Source organism: Salmo salar, chromosome ssa05, assembly GCF_905237065.1.
Source record: "Salmo salar chromosome ssa05, Ssal_v3.1, whole genome shotgun sequence".
NCBI lineage: Eukaryota > Metazoa > Chordata > Actinopteri > Salmoniformes > Salmonidae > Salmo > Salmo salar.
In genome coordinates, this window is record NC_059446.1 from 54,159,496 (window position 1) to 54,177,475 (window position 17,980).

The 17,980-nt window shown below is 39.7% G+C and overlaps 1 protein-coding gene across 1 annotated transcript in view; it reads right to left on the minus strand.

The window, feature by feature from the left end:
* The window catches only part of gnl2 (guanine nucleotide binding protein-like 2 (nucleolar)), a 30,874-nt gene extending 16,979 nt beyond the window's left edge, over window positions 1-13,895 (minus strand). Inside the window, 6 exon segments of the mRNA NM_001140379.1 lie at window positions 3,501-3,567; window positions 3,864-4,048; window positions 12,423-12,562; window positions 12,853-12,947; window positions 13,202-13,292; window positions 13,747-13,895. Coding sequence (NP_001133851.1) covers window positions 3,501-3,567; window positions 3,864-4,048; window positions 12,423-12,562; window positions 12,853-12,947; window positions 13,202-13,292; window positions 13,747-13,810 — 642 coding nt within the window. The 5' untranslated portion in view covers window positions 13,811-13,895.
* Window positions 13,896-17,980: the final 4,085 nt, after the last annotated feature.

Genomic DNA, 17,980 nt, shown 5'->3' on the forward strand with positions numbered 1-17,980 from the left:
TCAGAACGAGGTTGTTACAATACCAACATTTTACAAACACTTCTACTCAATACAACACAATTTCAACTTCATACTTCATACGGTATAATAGAAAAGGTTAAGGCAAAAAACAGCTGATTTGCTCATATTTAAAGGCCTCAATGTTATAAGGAATATAAATGCATAATGATCCTCTTTCCCGCTCACTCATTCACACATCCCTCTCACACACTCCTCCCAAAAGTTGGGCACCAAACAAAATTTAACTTCTTATGGCTTGAGGGCGCCATTTTCACATCCGGATGAAAAGTGTGCCCAAAGTATACTGCCTGCTACTCAGGCCCAGAAGCTAGGATATGCATATAATTGGTAGATTTGGATAGAAAACACTAAGGTTTCTAAATCTAAACTGTTTGAATGATGTCTGTGAGTATAACAGAACTTATTTGGCAGGCGAAAGCCCGAGGACAAACCATGCAGGAGTTCTCTTTTTTTTAGGTCACTCTTTTCAATGGGTTTTCATTGAGAATCCATAATTCTAAGGCAGTTGCTTGCAGTTCATATAGCTTCCACTGGATGTCAACAGTCTTTAGAAATTGGTTGATGTTTTTCCTTTGTGTAATGAAGAAGTAGCCCTGTTCAGAATGAGGCTCGAGGGAAGTGTACTGTTTGATAGAGGCGCGTGACCTGAAAAGCACTTTGTTTTCCTCCGGTATTGAACGCAGTTTATCCCGTCTTAAATTTTATCGATTATTTCCGTTAAAAAAATACCTAAAGTTGTATTAGGAAAGTTGTTTGAAATGTTTGGACAAAGATTACAGGTAACTTGAGATATTTTGTAGTCATGTTGCGCGAGTTGGAACCAGTGGCTTTCTGGATCAAACGCGCCAATTAAAATGGACATTTTGGATATATAACGACGGAATTAATCGAACAAAAGGACCATTTGTGATGTTTATGGGACATATTGGAGTGCCAACAGAAGAAGCCCGTCAAAGGTAAGGCATGAATTATATCGTTATTTCTGAGTTTTGTGTCGTGCCTGGCGGGATGAAATATGATTGTCTGTGTTGTTTGATGGGGTGCTGTCCTCACATGATAGCATTGTTTGCTTTCACCGTAAAGCCTTTTTGAAATCTGACACCGTGGCTAGATTAACAAGAAGTTCAGCTTTAATTTGGTGTATTGCACTTGTGAATGTATGAATGTTAAATATTTGTTATAATTTTTTTGGAATTTGGCGCTCTGCCATTTCACCGGATGTTGTCAAATCGATCCCGTTAACGGGATTTCAGCCATAAGAAGTTAAGGAACACCAGAAAAATACATTTATTCAGATTTAGCTTAGAATTACACTGATTAGGCATATGCAGCTTACCTTTGAAGCATCTCTTTGAGTGGGCCATCTATCCCTATTCCGTTATCCCTGTGCCAGCCAAATGTTTGCATAACCATGAAACCATGAAACCATGTTGTTAGCTAACATGACTAAACAAGGTTGCTTGTTATCAAACCAAAAACTTGAGGCCCAGGAGTAGTTTAAAAACAGCCCACGACATGGTTTATAAAATTATATAACATTAGCGCCAATTTGCAGTAGAAAGTGGTTTGGGTTTGAAACTTTATTTTCAGTGATGTAAAGGTACAAGCATGACTGTCACTGTGCTCCATTTGTCCTCTATGGCAGTGACTCGGAGGCTGCATGACAATAAAGCTTAGTCAGACTGGCATGCTTACAGGTGAAATGAAAAATCCACATCGCTCGCGTGTTCAACCCCATCACTGCCTGCACACCCCAGCTCGCCATCAAGGCTAAATAACATTTTTTTAAAACTGATAGAGATGAACAGAAAGAACGGAGGGAGAAAAGCAGCTGAGTAGACTAATGGCTAGGTAGGGGATGCAGATAGCTGCTCACAGCTGTCACACGTCAGGGATGTCATTAACCTGTTATGGCTAGGGGGCAGTATTTTCACAGCCGGATAAAAAAACGTACCCGATTTAATCTGATTATTACTCCTGCCCAGAAACTAGAATATGCATATAATTATTAGCTTTGGATAGAAAACACTCCAAAGTTTCTAAAACTGTTTGAATGGTGTCTGTGAGTATAACAGAACTCATTTGGCAGGCCAAAACCTGAGAAGATTCCTTACAGGAAGTGCCCTGTCTGACCATTTCTTGCCCTTCTTGATTATCTCTATCCATTACAGGGGATCTCTGCTGTTACGTGACACTTCCTACGGCTCCCATGGGCTCTCAGAAGGCGGCAAAAAGCTGAATCGTGGCTTTGCAGGCTCTGGCTGAAAAAAAGTAGCGCGTTTGGATAGTGGCTGGTCACAGTACTGTGAGACTCAGGCTCGTGCACGAGGGGATCCCATGCTTTTATTATTTTCTCTCTCTTTGTACGTATACACGCTTTCCCGGTCGGAATATTATCGCTTTTTTTACGAGAAAAATGGCATAAAAATTGATTTTAAACAGCGGTTGACATGCTTCGAAGTACGGTAATGGAATATTTAGAAATCTTTTGTCACGAAATGCGTCGTGCTCGTGACCCTTATTTACACTTCAGATAGTGTCTTGAACGCACGAACAAAACGCCGCTATTTGGATATAAGAATGGATTATTTTGAACCAAACCAACATTTGTTATTGAAGTAGCAGTCCTAGGAGTGCATTCTGACGAAGAACACCAAAGGTAATCAAACGTTTCTAATAGTAAATCGGAGATTGGTCAGGGCTAAACTTGGTGGGTGTCTAAATAGCTAGCCGTGATGGCTGGGCTATCTACTCAGAATATTGCAAAATGTGCTTTCACCGAAAAGCTATTTTAAAATCGGACACCTCAATTGCACAAAGGAGTTCTGTATATATAATTCTTAAAATAATTGTTATGTTTTTTGTGAACATTTATCGTGAGTAATTTAGTAAATTCACAGGAGGTTTGCGGGTTCTGAACGTCACATGCTAATGTAAAAAGCTGGTTTTTGATATAAATATGAACTTGACTGAACAAAACATGCATGTATTGTATAACATAATGTCCTAGGTGTGTCATCTGATGAAGATCAAAGATTAGTGCTGCATTTAGCTGTGGTTTTGTTTTTTCTGACATTATATGCAGCTTGAAAAATGGGTGTCTGATTATTTCTGGCTGGGTACTCTGCTGACATAATCTAATGTTTTGCTTTCGCTGTAAAGCCTTTTTGAAATCGGACAGTGTGGTTAGATAAAGGAGAGTCTTGTCTTTAAAATGCTGTAAAATAGTCATATGTTTGAAAAATGGAAGTTCTTGTATTTTTGAGGAATTTGTAATTCGCGCCACGCCTATCATTGGATATTGGAGCAGGTGTTCCGCTAGCGGAACGTCTAGATGTAAGAGGTTAACTTCGATATGAGAAACATACAGCGGCAAGTTCGCGTCCCTGATACCTGCACCGTACGCAGTCTCTATTAGGAAAGATCAAGGTGAACTACAATAAACATTCCTATATCAATCCGATAGAAAGATGCTGTACCTTGTAGAGTTCTCCCCAAATCCTCTTCGACTGGCCCTTCTTGAAGATCTCCTCACGAGCTTCCTCTCTGTGTGTAGATAACATACAGTTCAACAGGTGCCACACCCTAACAATAACCATAGACTGGAACCGCTCATGTGGTCCGACATACAGTCAAAACCTAGGCTATATTATCAAAACAAAGAAAATGATGGAGTATCCATCATGGAATTGGGGTAGTAGTAAATAGAAAATGGTTAGTAGTTATTGGTAGACATCGAATACATGAAAAAGCAAAGTACTGTTTGAAGGCATTGTCACTGTCAGTCAGTGACATCAGTGACAGTAGCCAGTGACAGAATTAACAGGAGCTACTGCACTTACCTGACCCCGTCGTCCTCTGTGACCAGGTCGCGATCCTTCTCAGCGCTGTAGGTCTGTGCCGAGACCTCGGCCTGTTCTGCCAGGTCCTTCATGTCTCCCACCATCAGGTTGGGTCGTTTACGCTGCGCCTTGGGCCCGAACGTGGTCTCAAAGCCCTCGGTGTCCAGGATGTGTACCTTAGAGTTCTGCAGAAGATGGTGGCCAAGGGGAGGGGATGGGGAGAGAATTTAGACAACATTGCTTGACAGACTGCATTGGTTAGAAGACAGGAGGAGATAACAGGAGGAGAAAAAAGGGACTTTTGCAACCTATTTAAGAGGCCATTCTATCACAGCTGCTTCCAAAGGAGAGAAGCAGCAGGAGGGAGACATTCGGAAGACAGACAAGGGGAAGACTTTACGATAGATGTGAAAGACGGATGTGGAAATGTGGGACGATGGATGCAATTACGTCTGTGCTGTACTCTCTTATTATGGTTTTCAATGGGTGTCTGAGCTCTAACCACAAGTGTCCTCAAAACGTAATGTCTGCAAGTTGTTCAGCTGCCTTACAGACAAACCACAACCGGGGGGGCTGGAGGAGAGCAGCTCTGTGCTCACACAACAGATTTATGGCCGCCTGCATTGTATAGTGTGGCTTTGTAATGGTGCATGCAATGCAAAATAAATGCTTCCACTAAAGCAACAGCTTATTTCTCTCACTGCGAAGAAACAAGCAGAATAAAAACCCAACGGCTTGGAGGTGGTTAGAGCTGGAACAAAACTCTTGGCTGGAACAGTAGTGGAGAGAAAGAACAGTGATGTAGAATTCCATGTGTGTTCCGTGTGAGGTATATGTTAAGTTATAATTAGTTGGTGCAAACCGCAAAGCTTTATGCGATGGAGCTGATGTCCATGTTCCAGGGGTTCCACCAATAAACAACGGTGGAGAACAAACACAACACACAGAACCCCAAGTATGCAGTGAAACTGTCAATAAACTGCATTGCCTGAGCCAGATCTGATTAGGAGTTAAATTACCCTCCAACACAGCCGTAAAAGGAAGCCTTAGTCCTATTCCAACACGGAGAGAGAGAGAAAACAAACAGTTTATGGATCTTGTCAAAAGCAATGATGTTTAAGATTTCAGCTTCACTTTGACCATCCGCCAGGATGTTTTGGAGGTTGTTCTTTGTAAAACTATGCATCTATCACCTCCCGTTTCATTCTTCCACCCCTTCTGGTCTTTTTTTGCAGTATTCTAACGCTAACCCTGGCTTTTAAAATTAAAATCTAACAGTAAGTTACAATCTTTTTCTTTATGCTTGAAGGGGGGGGAGCAAAAACTCCAAATACATGTTACCGACTGAACACCGAAACTATGGTGAAAACATCACCATAAAATAGAATGAGAGGCCTGACAAAGACCTTGGTGAGAACACTGCCAACAAACAGTGAAGATCAGGAACAGATCAAAAGATAGAGAACCAAAATTGACATCCAATTAAAAATAATTTATGCAACATATCTGGACTTGCTCACATTGATTTGGCATGGGGCTCAATTCCCTAAATGGCTTAAGACATAAAATGGCAAGAGAAGGAAGGAGGAGGAGTGGGGAAAGGAGGGAGAGTAAAAAAGAAAGAAGGAAAAGGCCATTCATCTCCAACAGCTTTGAGCGTCTTGAAAGGTCTTACACGCATATGGAGCTATTTAGAGGGAAAAGAACACTGAAACTCAGTCAACAACAATGTTCAGAGAGAACATGAAGAACTGAACAGAAGTGTTGCTTGGAGACTTTTGGGGTGTTTTTTTTTTTAGCTGGGCGAAATGGACAATAAGTCAAATTGTGATAAATTTGACCATGTTGCTCGATAACAAATACAAGGACATTCACTGCACATTAGTGGCAGGGCTCTGGACAATTATCCAGTGCCAAGTAAGACAGAGATTATAGCCTTTGATTAAAAAAGCTATTATTTCATCTAACTGTCAAAATAGAATCCAGAATTATCAGATATATTTTTTGCTCTTCAGAGAATTTGACATCTTTGTGCATATTGGCCTATAAGTTCTAATACTCACATCTTAAGGAAGAGGGAACTCAAAACATTTAGCTAGATTGATAACTATAAATATGATAGTGTTTCTATATAGCCATGTAGGATAATTGATTAATCCATCAGTAAAATGTGGGTTAATGTCCTACAATATATATATTTTTTAATACATACAGTTGAAGTCGGAAGTTTACATACACTTAGGTTGAAGTCATTAAAACTCATTTTTCAACCACTCCACACATTTCTTGTTAACAAACTAGTTTTGGCAAGTCGGTTAAGACATCTACTTTGCGCATGAAAAGTAATTTTCTAACAATTGTTTACAGACAGATTATTTCACTGTATCACAATTCCAGTGGGTCAGACGCTTGTCTCAAAGATTAAGCCATGCAAGTCTAAGTACACACGGCCGGTACAGTGAAACTGCGAATGGCTCATTAAACACATTTGTTTAAGTTGACCGTGCCTTTAAACAGCTTGGAAAATTCCAGAAAATGATGTCATGGCTTTAGAAGCTTCTGATAGGCTAATTGACATAATTTGAGTCAATTGGAGGTGTACCTGTGGATGTACACTGCTCAAAAAAATAAAGGGAACACTTAAACAACACATCCTAGATCCGAATGAAATAAATAATCTTATTAAATACTTTTTTCTTTACATAGTTGAATGTGCTGACAACAAAATCACACAAAAATAATCAATGGAAATCCAATTTATCAACCCATGGAGGTCTGGATTTGGAGTCACACTCAAAATTAAAGTGGAAAACCACACTACAGGCTGATCCAACTTTGATGTAATGTCCTTAAAACAAGTCAAAATGAGGCTCAGTAGTGTGTGTGGCCTCCACGTGCCTGTATGACCTCCCTACAACGCCTGGGCATGCTCCTGATGAGGTGGCGGATGGTCTCCTGAGGGATCTCCTCCCAGACCTGGACTAAAGCATCCGCCAACTCCTGGACAGTCTGTGGTGCAAGTCTGTGGCGTTGGTGGATGGAGCGAGACATGATGTCCCAGATGTGCTCAATTGGATTCAGGTCTGGGGAACGGGCGGGCCAGGCCATAGGATCAATGCCTTCCTCTTGCAGGAACTGCTGACACACTCCAGCCACACGAGGTCTAGCATTGTCTTGCATTAGGAGGAACCCAGGGCCAACCGCACCAGCATATGGTCTCACAAGGGGTCTGAGGATCTCATCTCGGTACCTAATGGCAGTCAGGCTACCTCTGGCGAGCACATGGAGGGCTGTGCGGCCCCCCAAAGAAATGCCACCCCACACCATGACTGACCCACCGCCAAACCAGTCATGCTGGAGGATGTTGCAGGCAGCAGAACGTTCTCCACGGCGTCTCCAGACTCTGTCACGTCTGTCACGTGCTCAGTGTGAACCTGCTTTCATCTGTGAAGAGCACAGGGCGCCAGTGGCGAATTTGCCAATCTTGGTGTTCTCTGGCAAATGCGAAACGTCCTGCACGGTGTTGGGCTGTAAGCACAACCCACACCTGTGGACGTGGGGCCCTCTGACCGTTTGAGCAAACACATGCACATTTGTGGCCTGCTGGAGGTCATTTTGCAGGGCTCTGGCAGTGCTTATCCTGCTCCTCCTTGCACAAAGGCGGAGGTAGCGGTCCTGCTGCTGGGTTGTTGCCCTCCTACGGCCTCCTCCACATCTCCTGATGTACTGGCCTGTCTCCTGGTAGCGCCTCCATTCTCTGGACACTATGCTGACAGACACAGCAAACCTTCTTGCCACAGCTCGCATTCATGTGCCATCCTGGATGAGCTGCACTACCTGAGCCACTTGTGTGGGTTGTAGACTCCGTCTCATGCTACCACTACAGTGAAAGCCCCGCCAGCATTCAAAAGTGACCAAAACATCAGCCAGGAAGCATAGGAACTGAGAAGTGGTCTGTGGTCCCCACCTGCAGAACCACTCCTTCATTGGGGGTGTCTTGCTAATTGCCTATAATTTCCACCTGTTGTCTATTCCATTTGCACAATAGCATGTGAAATGAATTGTCAATCAGTGTTGCTTCCTAAGTGGACAGTTTGATTTCACAGAAGTGTGATTGACTTGGAGTTACATTGTGTTGTTTAAGTGTTCCCTTTATTTTTTGGAGCAGTGTATTTCAAGGCCTATCTACAAACTCAGCGCCTCTTTGCTTGACATCATGGGAAAAATCAAAAGAAATCAGCCTCAGAAAAAATAAATAAATTGTAGACCTCCACAAGTCTGGTTCATCCTTGGGAGCAATTTCCAAATGCCTGAAGGTACATTTAACTTATTTATTTTTTGTACATTTTAGTCATTTAGCAGACGCTCTTATTCAGAGCGACTTACAGTAGTGAATGCATACATTTCATACATTTTTTTTTTTCTGTGCTGGCCCCCCGTGGGAATCGAACCCACAACCCTGATGTTGCAAACACCATGCTCTACCAACTGAGCTACATGGGACCATGCAGCCGTCACACTGGGAATGTGAAAAAGCTGAAATAAATAATTCTCTGTACTATAATTCTGACATTTCACATTCTTAAAATAAAGTGGTGATCCTAACTGACTTAAGACTGGGAATTTTTACAGGGATTAAATGTCAGGATTTTTTTTTTTTAAACTGAGTTTAAATGTATTTGGCTAAGGTGTATGTAAACTTCCGACTTCAACTGTACCATACATAACATTTCCAGCTCTAGGCGAAGGCTACTTGATGTAACTAAAAAGAGTAGAAGCTTTGAAAACTACATTTTCCTGTAGTAGCGTTTTGAGCTTCTCAAAATGCCTCTCTCCCTCCACCATGCGCACAGTTAGGAGAGGGAGTGAGAGTGGCTCGCACACACAGCAGCCGGCCACAAAACAGGAACAGGCAGATACTTTCATAGCAGGAATCCTCATAATGCATAGGCTATTACAGTTGACAAAATAATGGTTTTAGAACAAACTACAGGAACGTTGTGTAGCAAAACCACCGGTGGCAGGGGTGCAAAGTTGGCCAACTGCATCAAACTCTTTCTTGCAAAACAACACGATACAGGCAGGTTGGTTCAAGGTTGAAGCGAAGCAAAACAAGCGGGAATAGGCCAATAGGTCACAAATATAGCCTGGTTAAACCCGAATGAACGCTCAGTCTGGTGTAACCAGGCTCTAAGAAATCGGCTACCTGAGGTAATGATTTTACAATAAGTTAACTACTGACTTTCAGCAAAAATAAAGAGAAGGGCACTCAACTTGTACTGCACTGACTCAGATGACTGATGGTTAAAATAAGTGGATAATAAAATGATAGGTGGAGCTGTATTGTTAGATTTCAGTGAAGCCTTTAATTTTATTGATCATAAATTGAAAAAATAAATAAATAGAAAAACCTCACTTGCTATGGCTTTACATCACAACATGGCAACAGTTTGGGGAAGGCCCTTCCCTGCTTCAGCATGACAATGCCCCGGTGCACGAAGCCAGGTCCATACAGAAATGGTTTGTTGAGATCGATATGGAAGAACTTGACTGGCCTGCACAGAGCCCTGACCTCAACCCCATCAAATACAGTTGGAATGAATTGGAACGCCGACTGTGAGCCAGGCCTAATCGGCCAACATTAGCGCCTGATCTCACTAATGCTCGAAGCAAGTCCCCGCAGAAATGTTCCAACATCTAAGAGGAAAGCCTCCCCAGAAGCGTGGAGGATGTCATAGCAGCAAAGCGGGGACCAACTCCATATTAATTCCCATGATTTTGGGATGAGCTGTTCACTTACACTACATGACCAAAAGTATATTCAGTGTCCCTCAGGGCAGTTGTCTTGGGCCGTTAATCACCTATTATTTTTTACAAACGATTTTCCACAAAGCTATAATGACTATGTATGCGGATGAGTCCACACGCTACATTTCAGCAACCAAAGCCAGAAAGCTCACTGAAATTCTAAAAAAGGAGTTAGTCAGCATCAGAATGGGTGATTCATAATAAACTGGTCTTAAATACATTAAAACTAAAAGCATTGTATTTGGTTCCAAACATTTTCTAAGACCGAAACCTCAACTGGATTTGTACATAAAGGTGTGACCATTGAGCAAGTCGAGGACACTTGTTCGAAGCATTGTTCACATCAGACAATGCTTCTTGTGAATAGCAAACTAAAAATGTTTGAGTATTTTTTATGGGGCGGGGCAGGGCAGCTCTAACCAAAATCTCCCATCTCGTCTCATTGATTCGACTCTAGGTTAGTTGACTCGTGACTCCAATTGGCTTTTGGAGAAGTAATTAGCCTTGGGGTTCACACTTTTTCCCAAACTACACTGTGAATGTTTAAATGGTGTATTCAATATAGACAAGAAAAATACAATAATTTGTGTGTTATTAGTTTAAGCACACAGAGTTTGGATATTGTTGTGACTTAGATGAAGATCTGATCAAATTATGTCAAATTTATGCAGAAAATCCAGATAATTCCAAAGGGTTCACATACTTTTTCTTACCACTGTTCACAGAACATTTGCATTGTAACTTTTTCTTGCCACTGTTCACAGAACATTTGCATTGTAACGTTATTCTACTAGCAACTACATTTGAATGATTTGAATGACAATGACGAACATACAGTACCAGTCAAAGTTGACACACCTACTCATTCCAGGGTTTTTCCCTTTACTTTTACTACTTTCTACATTGTAAAATAATAGTGAAGACCTCAACACGGGTGATTGTGGAGGCCAGGTCATCTGGCGTATGTGATACTGTATGCGTCAAGAAATAAATAATAACCCTTGAATGAGTAGGGGTGTCCAAACTTTTGACTGGTACTGTATATTCAGCATGCCATTCATATGAGCATTATAATATGAATACAACCCAAAAGTAATGTGAAATGCACTCATAACTTAAGAACGAAGTCAATATATTTAGACTATTTTGCGTTTGTCTGGGCTTGCTAGCATCAGCCAGCAAGCAGCCCTGGGTGAGACATTACACCCTGGGAGTTAAAATGCACTCTGGGAATTGTAGTATGCTATGTAAATTCCATTGTATTCCTATGGTGTGTACTGCGTAGACCAGGGGTATTCAACTCTTACCATACGAGGTTCGGAGCCTGCTGGTTTGCTGTTCTACCTGAAAATGTATTATACCCACCTGGTCTGCCGGGTCTAAATCGGTGCCTGATTAGAGGGGAACAATGAAAACAAGCAGTGGAACTGGCTTCGAGGTCCAGGGTTGAGTTTGAGGGGTGTAGACTATTGCGGTATAGAAGCTTCAGAAATTACCTTCAAAGAGTTTTTTTTACATTGTTTTGGAACTTTTAAATGATTTAGCTGTAATGAAAAATGGATTATAGGTCTAATGAATGTCATTTGACCCAATATTATGGCCAACGATGATTACCGTAATTTCCGGACTATTAAGCGCACCTGAATATAAGCCACACCCACTGAATTTAAAAAAAAATATTATTTTGAACATAAATAAGCCGCACATGTCTATAAGCCGCAGGTGCCTACCGGTACATTGAAACAAATGAACCTTACACAGGCTTTAACGAAACACAGCTTGTAACAAAAAATTAAAGATTAGCAGTAAGCTTTAGTTGTCTTTTTGCACTGAGTCAATTCCTCACGCTGCTGTTTCCAACGTCTTATCATCGACTCATTAAGACCAAGCTCCCGTGCAGCAGCTCTATTTCCTTTTTCAACAGCCAGATCAATCGCCTTTAGCTTGAAAGCTGCATCATATGCATTTCTCCGTGTCTTTGCCATGATGAGGGTGACAAAATGACTACCGTAATCAGAATGATGGGAAGTTTGAGAGCGCTCGATTTAATCTAAACAGTAAACAAAAAAGTTGTTTCACCTTAACCCATTCGGGAATTTCATTGGTCTAATGAAAGCTTCATGCCGCCAAAAAACTGAGCACGTCACAGAATGTGTTTTTTAATTTTTTAATTTTGAAAGCGGGAAAAATCCATATATTAGCCGCGTCATTGTTTAAGCCGCAGGGTTCAAAGCGTGGGAAAAAAGTTGCAGCTTATAGTCCAGAATTTACGGTATATTAACCCTGATACTGTATATGTCAAATTACATTTTAAAAGAGATATTCTTCTGTTATTTAATGCTTAAGAGTATAAACATTTGATAACATATTGAATTTGGCCTTTACTACTATAGTCCATAGTAACAAATTGAATAGCACATTCACAAAATGGCAAAAATGACAGTAAAATAAATAAAGAACATTTTGAAGTTTGTCATATCTAGGATATATATGTCTCACATACATCACATTTAATATGGTGTTTTATTTTTTGAAAGAAATTGAATATATTATTTTAGATGTTGTACTAAATGAAGGTTGAATAAAAAAAACTAATTATCAACATATGTTAAAAAAAATTAAGGCCAGTGGTTACGCTGTGACGGTATTGTTTCCGTATCATGATACTAAACCTGCAATCGAGGTCAAAATGCTGGTATCGTGACCACACTATAGTGTGCCCAAATTAATGCGACCCTGTTTGGTACTCACGTGTGCCTTGACTCTGTCGTGCAGGAGTGACATGGGCAGCCTGCTCTGTTTCATCACCACGCGGTATGGGTCCTTCTTCACCGCACCCATCTCATCCTGGAACTTCTGTAGGGACGACTGCTTGATGACCCGAGTGTTTGCTGAGACAGAGGAGACCAGAGGGGAAGAATTATCCAGTGTGTGTGTGTTGAGGCTGCCATCTTATCTCTCCGTACACAGATATTAAAAAAAGGCATAAAACAGATGTATTCTTAAATCAAGGGTTTGCCAGTCATTATTGACAAGAACTTCACCATTCTGTATACAGTTTGAACTTGCTCAGAGCCGATCAATTGTTAGAGAAATTGCCATTATACCTGTCCAATCAATAATAAAAACAGACAAGAGAAGTTGTGGCAGTGTGGCAATTGCTGTTAACAGCACAACTCACCAAACCATTTGATGTTGGGCTCCACTCTGGCCTGTGTCCCATCAGCCACAGTGGACTGGTACGACAAACGCTTGATCACCTGGCCTCTGTTGTTGCTAATGGCAGAGGAAATAGTCAGTGGTCACGAAAGCAGGTGCATGGAAATGATGTTACAGTCAAATATATTACAAAACAATCATTTTAAACAAGAAAGAATGAAGATGAGCTAACTGTGGAATACCAGGAACTGTGGGCTCTATCTGGGTAATGTGTCAACCCCTGACCTGAGCGTTACACTAGCATTAAAATAAATAGTTAATATGTAAGTCACAGGGGAAGTGTCACATTTTTCCCCCCACCCATCATTTACCATCTCTGCTTTTGTCTGTACATATTCAGACGCCTGACAGTTGCGCGGTCCCTCATGCTGTTGCCTGAACCTGCAGGAGTCTTGGGTCGGTCTGTAAAAGGTAGTCATAAGGTATAGTTATGGTGATATAGCAATTTCATGTCACACAGTGTTGGAGATTATAGGTGGTGGTATTTTGGGTTAATTCATTGTCAGTGTCAGAACAATATTGGAAATCCATATAACGTGTAGTTCTCAATGTTGTTATGGAAGTTATGTTGTGTTTTTGGCATAACGTTAGACATAATGTGTAACGATAACTAAATTAGCTAGTTACTGTAGCGAACTAATTATGTCAGTGCCAAACATATTGTATATTTTTCCATTTGTAGCTAATACGAATGTCACATATGGACCAAATGTTTCTGTATAGATAGTTAGGTATGGTTAGATTTGTCTGTTTCTTTTCAGAGAGAAAGTCTATCGGCTTAGCCAACTAACGTTAGCTAGCTAACATTAGCTGTAAACAAACAGTAACGTTACATCGCGCATGGACTGTAACTTACCAGGATTACTGCTGGCCGCCGAGGTGTTTATCGTGCTTTTCCCCTTGAACCGTGGCTTCACCATCTTGGCAGGTTATCTGACACACACGTAGACGATGACCAATAAACGAAAACACTCAAAATGTAAAGTTATATCTTCAACTTATTCTTTGTACCCGAACCACGTGTTTTAACTCAGAGTCCCGCACGTTCCGGAAAGACGTCATCAGAGAGCGACAGTACGTGTATTTATTTTTTTGTGGATATATATTTTATTTGTATATTTTTTAAATTGTATTTATTGCAGACAAACCAGTATACATACAAGAAGTATACAAACAGACAATGATAACATATACTAGGGGGTACAACAAATTACAGATTATACTAAGACCTTAAAAATATACACACATATTGTTTTAGCAGCTTTCTTATTGGAAGAATGTAGAATGTACTGTTCGAATTCCTTATAGAAAACACGGAAGAGTGTTTTTTTTATTAATGAATTTACATTTATGAATATGAATTTTACATTTGCACAATTCGATTTGATGAGGTAAAATTCTGTATCTTTATCCCTATTATAGTTAAGGAAACCCGAGCAGCACACTCTCCCATAAAAAAACAAAAGTCATCAAGAATATTAACAATTATAAAACTACAAATATACATACAAACAAATAATTTCTTTACATGTAGACAATGCCAAAATAAATGCAAAACTCTTTCTGGATGCTCAACACAAAAAGTACAGTTAATGTTAATGTCTTTTTTGAGTTTCTTCAGGTAATGATTCACAGGGTACTACTTATGGGTCATTCTGAAAGAGACCTCTTTGACCTTGTTAACAAGCAGGTATTTGTGTGGTAATAACCAGACTTTTTTTCCCAACAGATATTATTGACAAATGTATTCCAGTAAGTTGTGACATAAGGAATGGATACAATATCCATTTGAAATAAAGCACGTATAGATCTGTTGTTCTGAGGGAGCAAGGAGAGACACATTATTCCTATTGGAGAGTCAACTGGATTAAGTGAGGGTAGTTCAAGAAGGTGAGGTCTGGTTACAACTCTAAACAACATGAGAGTTCCAGATGGAATAGCATCAAAAACTATGGCAAACTCTCCATGTGTAACAGGGATATTGTAACGAGATAAAAATTCCTCATGATTAAGTAACAATCCTTCTGCATTAAAAAGTTGACGCACCAGCAGGATATGATTATCTAACCAGTTCTTTAAAAAATAAAGACTTGTTTCTATACAAAATATCCGTCCAAATAAAATACCTTTGCGGGGGAAAGAATGATGTTTATATATTAACGATCACGCTAAGAATACTTGTCTATGAAAAGCAGATAATTTTGTAGGAATCTTATCAATGTTATAGTTGCAAAGTAACATAAAATTGAAGCCACCAAAATGGGAGAAGATGTAATGAGGGATGAAATTCCAAATTAAAGTTGGATTCTTTAAGAAATGTTTAGTCCAATTTATCTTAAAAGTATTATTCAAAGAAGGAAAATCAAAAAAATGCAGACCACCATATTCATATGTGTTCATAATGAGAGATTTCCTAATATAATGTGTAAGATTTTTCCAGATGAAGTTGAAAAGCATCTGGTCAACTGCTTTACCTATTTTGTTGTCAAGATGCAGGGACTGGGCTGCATAAGTAAGTCTGGAGATACCTTCAGCTTTAGAAAGCAATACTCAACCTTTCAAGGATAAATCACTTTGCAACCAATGGTTCAACTTCTTTCAGTTTTTTTCTATAATATAACATTTAATGAGTATCTTTCCTGTTGATCCTTAGAAATGGTAATCCCAAGGTATGTTACTTTTTTCTTTACTGTAATATTGCATATAGAGGGTATCACACAGTCTTTAACAGCAAACAATTCACACTTATTAAGGATTAGGCAAATACCAGATGATTTGGAAAAATATTTATCGACTGCTCTAGGAATCTGGTCAGCATCTTTGAAAAAGAAGGTGGTGTCATCTGCAAGCTGACTTATGATAATATCTCTGTCAGCAACAGAGATTCCTTTTATATCGCTGGATTTAACAAAACTTGTAAGAAGTTGGGTTGCAAGCAGGAAAAGGTAAGGTGAAAATGGGCAACCTTGCCTAATTCCTCTTTTCAAATCAAATCTGGGAGAAGTGCCATGCTTTAATTTAATGGAACTGTTCCCATTCATATTAAGAGTTTTAATAGTACTACAAAATAATTCCCCAAAACCAAATTTCTCAAGGGAGAGAAATATAAACTTATGTTCCACTGTATCGAAGACTTTATAAAAGTCTAAGAAGACAATAAAACTATCTTCAAAGATTAGATCAGAATAGTCAATAAGGCTAACACCAGTCGGATATTATTAGATATATGTATATTCCTCATGAAGCCAGATTGGGTCTCTTCTATAATTGAGTCCAATACTGCCTTCATTCTTTTTTCAAATATAGAGGCTAATATTTTGTAGTTGTTATTGAGCAGACAGATTGGATGCCAATTATCTAGGAGAAGCAAGTATTTCTTGGGCTTAGGGATTAATGTAATCAGACCTTGAGTCAAACTGGGAGGGAGAGCCTTATTTGCAATGCTTTCAGAAAAGACCTCCAACAGAAATGGGGCTAAATGTTGAGAAAATGTTTTGTAAAACTCAGCAGATATACCATCAGTCTCAGGAGACGTATTATTTTTAAGGTGTTCAATAGAATAAATGATCTCTTCAACTATAATAGGGTCATCACACTGTTCCCTCTCAGCCTCCCCAATTGATTTCACATCCCCCAGAGAGTCAAAAAAAAGAGTTGAGGAAACCTCACAATACTTAGAACTATAACTAAAGTTAGAGATTAATTTGGGATCATCTGTGATGAGACCATTAGTATTTAATTGTTGAATTGTGTTATTTTTAGAGTAGTATTTTTCTAACCTGAGAAAATGAGATTCATTTTGGTCACCCTCCTCTAGCCACTTCTTCCTAGATCTGACAAAGGCTCCCTCTGCTTTCAGTTTATACATATCATCCAACTTGTGTTGTAGCTCAAACAGAACAGATTTGTCCTCCTCTGAGAGACTTTCAACAGGCTTTTGAACAAGAGAGGTGATCTTTGTAATTATACTTTCTTCTTCAGCTCTCCTCGTCTTGGCAAGAATACTCCTATATTTTCTTGAATATTTTCCAACCTCATATTTAAAAAGCTCCCAGTTATTACTGTATGAATTGTCATTTATAGCTTTGTTCCAGAAGTTTGTAATTAAATTGGTTATCTCCATCTTGACCAACTCATGTTTTAATATAGAGCTATCAAGCTTCCAGTAGAATGCTCTGCCAAGGCCATTATCAGAGATAAAATGTTTAATGTCAATATAAATAGCTCTATGATCAGTAAGGGGAGTGGCAAGGATGTTAACAGAAATATCCTGTTTATCAAAACATTTAGACACTAGCCAAAAATATATGCATGATTGTCTGGAGCGTGCCTTATTACTCCAAGTGAAAGACTGGTCATAAAGAAACTTCACTCTCCAAATATCTATAATATCAAACCTTTCCATAAACTGCCTTAAACTTGAATTCATAGAAGTGGACTGTCCCGGAGGCCATCCATCTATCAATTAAATTATTCGGAGAAATATTAAATTCCCACCTACTATAAGTTAAGCATTAGTGAACTTGGTTAGCCAATGGGGAATACACTTTTCCAAAGATTCAAGTAACTGATCATTTTCAAGTTTGGAATTGTACCCATAAATGTTGTTAATAATAATAGTAACGATGTTGTTACAGTTGATAACAAGACAAAGAAAGTGACCAAAAGGGTCACATCGACAAGACATGTACCAAAACACTGATCTGGAGCTCTAGAAAGATGGCAGTTTTCGACTTGGAATTCCAAGTTGGATGCCGTTCAAAACAATTTTTCCCAGTCGGAGCTCGTTTTTACCTAGAGTTCCCAGTTGTCTTGAATGCACTGAAGTCGGAAATCTGAGATTTCCAAGTTCCGAGTTCCCAGTGGTTTTGAACGCTGTATTATTTGGACAGATTTTAGCGATAGTGATGGTGCGTTGAAGACAACTGGGAACTCTGGGAAAAAAACAAGCTGAAATCATGACGTCAGTGATCTTTAGGCCGGAAAATCGGAGCTCTAGAACGATGGCAGAGTTTCTGACTTGGAAATCTGAGTTGGAGGACCGTTCAAAATTATTTTTCCCAGTCGGAGCTCGTTTTTTCCCCAGAGTT